Below are 8895 nucleotides of genomic sequence, written 5' to 3' on the forward strand. Positions count from 1 at the left end.
AACAAGTCAAATTATGGGTGCAAGACTTTTCTTGATAATGTAGAGTGTAGACAGATCAACCAATAAGATTAATCAGCCAATATTCAAATAAAGAAAGATACATCAATATTGACTTTTAGTCCAACAAGAAAAGTCATCTATTCTACACAAGGATCCAAGTCTTGTAATGACATATGTCTTTGTATTCCAGTCATCCATGGATGGAGATAAATTTTTCTTTTTTAGTACTGCAAACATATTATTGCTTGCATTAGGATAGACTGTTTAAATCACATCTCTTGGGCTGCGGTCCTTTCCCCTACCCTGCATGAAAGCAGAATACCTTGTGCTCCGGGCTACTCTTTAAACAAATTAATGCAAGACTTGTCGAAGTTCTGTATTTGCCAGTGACACAACTGCAAGCTTCATTTTTAAGGTCTTCCAGTTGAGATGACCATCTTTTTCCTCTTGCACTTACTTCTCATCAACATAGTATTTTTTCCTATGGCCGGTAAAGGAGCATATGATTGCAAAGAGTCCAGGTGTGGAAGTGATGGCCCTAGCCTTCATTTTCCCTTCAGGCTTCAACATCAGCCCGAATATTGTGGCTATCCTGGCTTCGAGTTATTTTGTGACAGCAAAAACAAAACTATACTCACCCTTTCAAATTCAGTTAGACTATTTGTTAGAGAAATTGATTATATGTCTCAGCAGATTTGATGATGTCCATCTCATTGAAGAAGTATTAGGCATGTGTATAATAAAAGTTTCTTTGGTTTGGTAATCAACTTTGTTGACTTGGTTTGGTTAGGTAGTCAACCTTGTTGAATTAGTTTGGTTTGGTAGCCAACATTGTTGAATTTCTTTGGTTTGGTAGCCAACTTTGTTGAATTGTGAAAAGTGTGTGTAAATTGTCAAATATTGTAGACTTTAGAGGGTGAAGCTTTGAGTATAAAAAGAGAGCTTCAACTCTCATTTCTACACACCAACAAAGAGAGAAAGAAAGAATGAGGTTTCACAGACAAGGTATAAGAAAATAGTCTGTGAAGAAAATAGAGAGTGAGCGATATTGTAGTGAGGTGGGAATATCAAAAGAGGGTTATTTCTTTTGAATGTTGTAGTGGTCTTTGGAGTATTTATCTCCGACCTACAAAGTGTAAAATTCCTTACTATAGTGATATTAGTTGCTCCTCTCGGGGCCGTGGTTTTTTCCCTTATTAAAAGGGTTTTCCACGTAAAAATCTTGGTGTTGTTGTTACTCTTTTATTCTTGTTAGTTACCGTATCTCGGTGCTACATTATTATTCCACTTTTATTACCGTGAATATTATTTTGGCAAGGGGTTTATTCCCAACAACTGGTATCAGAGCACAGGTTCTGCTCGTTCACTGAAATACTATTCACTATCGGTAGTACTATACTCGGTGAAAAATAAATGTCCGGAGTAAAGTACGAGGTAGCAAAATTCAACGGAGATAACGGTTTCTCAACATGGCAAAGAAGGATGAGAGATCTGCTCATCCAACAAGGATTACACAAGGTTCTAGATGTTGATTCCAAAAAGCCTGATACCATGAAAGCTGAGGATTGGGCTGACTTGGATGAAAGAGCTGCTAGTGCAATCAGGTTGCACTTATCAGATGATGTGGTAAATAACATCATTGATGAAGACACTGCACGTGGAATTTGGACAAGGTTGGAAAGCCTATACATGTCCAAAACGCTGACAAATAAATTGTACCTGAAGAAGCAGTTATACGCCCTACACATGAGTGAAGGTACGAATTTTTTGTCACATTTAAATGTGTTTAACGGACTAATCACACAGCTTGCCAACCTCGGAGTGAAAATCGAGGAAGAAGATAAAGCCATCTTGCTATTGAACTCGTTGCCATCTTCGTACGATAATTTGGCAACAACCATCCTGCACGGTAAGACTACTATTGAGTTGAAAGATGTCACATCGGCTCTTCTACTCAATGAGAAGATGAGAAAGAAGCCTGAAAATCAAGGACAGACTCTCATCACAGAAGGTAGAGGCAGGAGTTATCAAAGGAGTTCGAACAACTATGGTAGATCCGGAGCTCGTGGGAAGTCAAAGAACCGATCAAATCAAGAGTCAGAAATTGCTACAACTGTGATCAACCAGGTCACTTCAAAAGAGATTGCCCAAATCCAAGGAAGGGCAAAGGTGAAACCAGTGGCCAGAAGAATGACGACAACACAGCCGCCATGGTGCAAAATAATGATAATGTTGTCCTCTTTATAAATGAGGAAGAGGAATGCATGCACCTGTCAGGTCCAGAGTCGGAATGGGTGGTTGACACAGCGGCATCTCACCATGCCACACCGGTAAGAGATCTTTTTTGCAGATATGTAGCAGGTGATTTCGGCACAGTGAAAATGGGTAACACAAGTTACTCAAAGATTGCGGGGATTGGTGACATTTGTATCAAGACAAATGTCGGATGCACATTGGTTCTAAAGGATGTGCGGCATGTACCTGATTTGCGGATGAACTTGATCTCGGGAATTGCTTTAGACCGAGATGGATACGAGAGTTATTTTGCAAATCAAAAGTGGAGACTCACTAAGGGATCATTGGTGATTGCAAAGGGAGTTGCTCGTGGCACGTTGTACAGGACAAATGCAGAAATATGCCAAGGTGAATTGAACGCGGCACAAGATGAGATTTCTGTAGATTTGTGGCACAAAAGAATGGGTCATATGAGCGAGAAGGGATTGCAGATTCTTGCCAAGAAATCACTCATTTCTTATGCCAAAGGTACAACGGTAAAACCTTGTGACTACTGTTTATTTGGTAAGCAGCATAGAGTCTCATTTCAGACATCGTCTGAAAGAAAATTGAATATACTTGATTTAGTATATTCTGATGTTTGCGGCCCAATGGAAATTGAATCAATGGGCGGTAACAAATATTTTGTTACTTTTATTGATGATGCTTCACGAAAATTATGGGTTTATATTTTGAAAACCAAAGATCAGGTGTTTCAAGTTTTCCAGAAGTTTCATGCTCTAGTAGAAAGGGAGACGGGTCGAAAGCTAAAGCGTCTCCGAAGTGACAATGGAGGTGAGTACACTTCAAGGGAATTTGAAGAGTATTGTTCAAGTCATGGGATCAGACATGAAAAGACAGTTCCTGGAACCCCACAGCACAATGGCGTAGCCGAGAGGATGAACCGCACCATTGTGGAGAAGGTGAGAAGCATGCTCAGAATGGCTAAACTGCCTAAGTCATTCTGGGGTGAAGCAGTTCAGACAGCCTGTTACCTGATCAATAGGAGTCCATCAGTTCCGTTGGCGTTTGAAATCCCAGAGAGAGTTTGGACCAACAAGGAGGTGTCCTACTCGCATCTGAAGGTGTTCGGTTGCAGAGCTTTTGCACATGTACCAAAAGAGCAGAGAACAAAGCTGGATGATAAATCTGTTCCCTGCATATTTATCGGATATGGAGATGAAGAGTTCGGGTACAGACTGTGGGATCCTGTAAAGAAGAAGGTCATCAGAAGCAGAGATGTAGTCTTCCGAGAAAGTGAAGTTGGAACTGCTGCTGATATGTCAGAAAAGGCGAAGAATGGTATAATTCCTAACTTTGTTACTATTCCTTCTACTTCTAACAATCCCACAAGTGCAGAAAGTACGACCGACGAGGTTGCCGAGCAGGGGGAGCAACCTGGTGAGGTTATTGAGCAGGGGGAGCAACTTGATGAAGGTGTCGAGGAAGTGGAGCACCCCACTCAGGGAGAAGAACAACCTCAACCTCTGAGGAGATCAGAGAGGCCAAGGGTAGAGTCATGCAGGTACCCTTCCACAGAGTATGTCCTCATCAGTGATGAGGGGGAGCCAGAAAGTCTTAAGGAGGTGTTGTCCCATCCAGAAAAGAACCAGTGGATGAAAGCTATGCAAGAAGAGATGGAATCTCTACAGAAAAATGGCACATACAAGCTGGTTGAACTTCCAAAGGGTAAAAGACCACTCAAATGCAAATGGGTCTTTAAACTCAAGAAAGATGGAAATGGCAAGCTGGTCAGATACAAAGCTCGATTGGTGGTTAAAGGCTTCGAACAAAAGAAAGGTATTGATTTTGACGAAATTTTCTCACCTGTTGTCAAAATGACTTCTATTCGAACAATTTTGAGCTTAGCAGCTAGCCTAGATCTTGAAGTGGAGCAGTTGGATGTGAAAACTGCATTTCTTCATGGAGATTTGGAAGAGGAGATTTATATGGAGCAGCCAGAAGGATTTGAAGTAGCTGGAAAGAAACACATGGTGTGCAAATTGAATAAGAGTCTTTATGGATTGAAGCAGGCACCAAGGCAGTGGTACATGAAGTTTGACTCATTCATGAAAAGTCAAACATACCTAAAGACCTATTCTGATCCATGTGTATACTTCAAAAGATTTTCTGAGAATAACTTTATTATATTGTTGTTGTATGTGGATGACATGTTAATTGTAGGAAAAGACAAGGGGTTGATAGCAAAGTTGAAAGGAGATCTGTCCAAGTCATTTGATATGAAGGACTTGGGCCCAGCACAACAAATTCTAGGGATGAAGATAGTTCGAGAGAGAACAAGTAGAAAGTTGTGGCTATCTCAGGAGAAGTACATTGAACGTGTACTAGAACGCTTCAACATGAAGAATGCTAAGCCAGTCAGCACACCTCTTGCTGGTCATCTAAAGTTGAGTAAGAAGATGTGTCCTACAACAGTGGAGGAGAAAGGGAACATGGCTAAAGTTCCTTATTCTTCAGCAGTCGGAAGCTTGATGTATGCAATGGTATGTACTAGACCTGATATTGCTCACGCAGTTGGTGTTGTCAGCAGGTTTCTTGAAAATCCTGGAAAGGAACATTGGGAAGCAGTCAAGTGGATACTCAGGTACCTGAGAGGTACCACGGGAGATTGTTTGTGCTTTGGAGGATCTGATCCAATCTTGAAGGGCTATACAGATGCTGATATGGCAGGTGACATTGACAACAGAAAATCTACTATTGGATATTTGTTTATATTTTCAGGGGGGGCTATATCATGGCAGTCTAAGTTGCAGAAGTGTGTTGCACTTTCAACAACTGAAGCAGAGTACATTGCCGCTACAGAAACTGGCAAGGAGATGGTATGGCTCAAACGGTTCCTTCAAGAGCTTGGATTGCATCAGAAGGAGTATGTCGTCTATTGTGATAGTCAAAGTGCAATAGACCTTAGCAAGAACACTATGTATCATGCAAGGACAAACACATTGATGTGAGATATCATTGGATTCGAGAAATGGTAGATAATGAATCTCTAAAAGTCTTAAAGATTTCTACAAGTGAGAATCCCGCAGATATGCTGACCAAGATGGTACCAAGGAACAAGTTCGAGCTATGCAAAAAACTTGTCGGCATGCACTCAAACTAGAAGACATTGCTACCTCTTCTGGATGAATGAGACTGGAGGGGGAGATTGATGATGTCCATCTCATTGAAGAAGTATTAGGCATGTGGCTAATAAAAGTTTCTTTGGTTTGGTAATCAACCTTGTTGACTTGGTTTGGTTAGGTAGCCAACCTTGTTGAATTAGTTTGGTTTGGTAGCAAACCTTGTTGAATTTCTTTGGTTTGGTAGCCAACTTTGTTGAATTGTGAAAAGTGTGTGTAAATTGTCAAATATTGTAGACTTTAGAGGGTAAGCTTTGGCTATAAAAGGAGAGCTTCAACTCTCATTTCTACACACCAACAAAGAGAGAAAGAAAGAGTGAGGTTTCACAGACAAGGTATAAGAAAATAGTCTGTGAAGAAAATAGAGAGTGAGCGATATTGTAGTGAGGTGGGAATATCAAAAGAGGGTTATTTCTTTTGAGTGTTGTAGTGGTCTTTGGAGTATTTATCTCCGACCTACAAAGTGTAAAATTCCTTACTATAGTGATATGAGTTGCTCCTCTCGGGGCCGTGGTTTTTTCCCTTATTAAAAGGGTTTTCCACGTAAAAATCTTGGTGTCGTTGTTACTCTTTTATTCTTGTTAATTACCGTATCTCGGTGCTATATTATTATTCCACTTTTAATTACCGTGAATATTATTTTGGCAAGAGGTTTATTCCCAACAAGATTAGCCTTTATGATCCTGAATGTTGTCTTATTCTTAAGCTAGTCCACCTTAATTTATCAACATCTCCTTTCTTTTTCACTGTTGAACCCTATCTTACCCTAGCTGACTATTCGGTTTTCAAATGTTCTGGTATCCCAGAAGATTATCTGGACCAACAACCTTGTACCTCTGACAAAGCAATATTTGCTATTGACTCCTCAAGTTCTTTGTATTATCTCCCCCCTACAACTTGCAAAAAGATTATAGAAATTCCATCAGTTCCCTACGATATAGTTTACAATGACCTTCAACTCCGTTGGTGAAATCCGGAGTGTAGATACTGTGAAGGTCTTGGTAAGGATTGTGGCTTCAATAAATATACCAAGCAACTGAGAACTCAGTGCCTCGACCGACCATACACTACAAAAGGTATTAACTCATTTCAAAGCTGTATTTTGACTGCATAATTAATTAATATAATTACAAAAGAAAACGTATATGTCCATAAATGAAACATCTCCTATCCCTGCTTACTTTCTATTCCGGTCTATCTTCTCCTGCCAATAAGAAACTGTAAATACGCTTACATGATACTATTAAGATTAATGAAAAGTATTTTGAACAGAACAGCAAGATATACAGGATAGAATGCACTGGGAAACTACAAGTCAGCTTGAACAGGATTCACTTACATGACTTTAAAAAAAAAAACAGACACGAAATAGAAGAGAACATGAACCCATTTAGACTAGCCTAAGCCAAGTCCCCAAATCCAATTAAATATTTGAAATCAAAATCACATCAAGCTTGATTGGAGTGCAGTAACTCCGATTCCTGAATATGAAGGTCACAGTTTTGAAAACCAGCCTAATACATGTTCAACGTCAAACCAAACTATCTTTGTGTAAGCACAGGAAAACAATATTTTGGATGCATCAATGTTTACTATCTTGACAAAACTATTATGTACTTCTATTTGCTATAACAAGAATTTTAATTTGATTCTGACAGCTGGTACATTAAAGAAACCACTGATTGCAGGAATGTACTCTATGCATTTTCGCATAAATTTTTTCTTACACATTTTTAGTTGCCTTCTGTATGATGTGTGACACGAAATATTCCAGGTGGAGTTCTAGGTCTTGTTCTCTTGGGAATTATTATGTAGGCACTCTATGAGTTTTATAGCTCAAGCAGAATCGAAAGAGAGAATCAAGCGAGAGTTGAAAAGTTTCTGGAAGACTACAGAGCTCTCAGGCCCACTAGATATACTTACGCAGATCTTAAGAAGGTAACGAATCTGTTTCAGGAAAGATTGGGAGAGGGAGCTTACGGGGTTGTTTATAAAGGAACACTTTCTAATGAAATTCATGTTGCTGTCAAAGTGCTAAATGACTCCATAGGAAATGGGGAAGAATTTATTAATGAAGTTGCGGCAATGGGAAAAATCCACCACTTCAATGTGGTTCGCCTAGTTGGCTATTGTGCTGATGGATTCAGTAACGCTCTCGTGTATGAATATTTGCCAAATCAGACACTTGACAAACTCATTTTTCCAGCAAGTTCCCAAGATCGCATTATCCTTAATTGGAAGAAGCTTCAAGATATTGCTATGGGTATAGCGAAAGGACTGGAGTATCTTCATCAAGGATGTGACCAACAAATCCTTCATTTCGATATCAAACCCCAAAATATTCTGTTAGACCATAACCTGAACCCAAAGATCTCTGATTTTGGTCTTGCCAAGTTATGCTCTAAAGAGAAAAGTGTTGTAACCATGACTGAAGCTAGAGGAACCATGGGTTATATTGCACCAGAAGTATTATCCAGCAATTTTGGAAAAGCATCTCATAAATCTGATGTCTATAGCTTTGGAATGATGCTACTTGAAATGGTTGGAGGAAGGAAGAATTTTGACGCAAAGGCCAGTAATAGCCAAGTGAACTTTCCCGAGTGGATTCATCAACAGTTGAATGAAGGAGAAGAGTTGAAAATCAGGATAGAGGAAGATGATGATATCATAATTGTAAGGAAATTGGCTATTATAGGACTTTGGTGCATCCAATGGAATGCAACGGATCGACCTTCCATCAAAGTTGTTACTCAAATGCTAGAAGGAGATGAGGGCATTCTAACTATCCCTCCGTCTTTTACAGCAAGATACACCACCCACGTAGGAGCTGGACTGATGGAATGCCCTTCTAGAGAAGAGTTGAGTGAAATATCAGAACTAGAATGAATGGAAGCCGCATCTAATGGAAGTGGAAGCTTGAATTTTAGTAACTTGATTAGATATCTGTTGAGTTATTTAGTCCTACGACACAACTCTTTTACATGTGCAAGATAATTATTGTGACTGTGTCTAGTTTGTTTTTCCCTGTAACATTAAGTAGTTAACTGTTCTAATAAATGATTCTCAACTTAACGCTCTCTCAAAAGTTATTACAGGTACCCTAAGGGATCATCTGATTGGCCACATCAGTAAAATAATTTCGCATGAAATCCATCATAGAATTACACAATGGCGTTGCTAGCTAGGCCGCATCAGTACAATGTTTGATTAGCCATATAAGAAAATATAATCTCCACATAACTAATGCAACACTAAGAATATAATTAGCTGAAAACTTACCACATTCAGTCATGTCAGAAGAAAACACCAACTAATACTTTGCAAAAGGAGTACAAGCATGCTTATGCCAACTGCCTTCAAGATAACATTTTCCTTCAACGTGCCAAGCATGCTTATGCCAACTGCCTGTCTTGGCGCCCAATTGCCCATTTTTGGCGCCAAGAAATAGGACCCTGACAGTCATGACCTTTACTATGAA

At 39.6% G+C, this 8895-nt stretch overlaps 1 protein-coding gene across 1 annotated transcript; it reads left to right on the plus strand.

The window, feature by feature from the left end:
- The first annotated feature begins 5674 nt into the window (after positions 1–5674).
- On the plus strand, positions 5675–8461 carry LOC104218474 (rust resistance kinase Lr10-like). Its single transcript, XM_070156062.1, has 2 exons — positions 5675–6493; positions 7192–8461. The coding sequence occupies exon 2, from the start codon at positions 7503–7505 to the stop codon at positions 8301–8303; it is 801 nt and encodes a 266-aa protein (XP_070012163.1). The 5' UTR covers positions 5675–6493; positions 7192–7502; the 3' UTR covers positions 8304–8461.
- Positions 8462–8895: the final 434 nt, after the last annotated feature.

The sequence above is a fragment of the Nicotiana sylvestris genome, chromosome 9 (assembly GCF_000393655.2).
Source record: "Nicotiana sylvestris chromosome 9, ASM39365v2, whole genome shotgun sequence".
NCBI lineage: Eukaryota > Viridiplantae > Streptophyta > Magnoliopsida > Solanales > Solanaceae > Nicotiana > Nicotiana sylvestris.

Excerpts from the sequence above, each read along its gene's own strand:
- LOC104218474 (XM_070156062.1), top strand. The coding sequence starts at position 7,503 with ATGGGAAAAATCCACCACTTCAATGTGGTTCGCCTAGTTGGCTATTGT.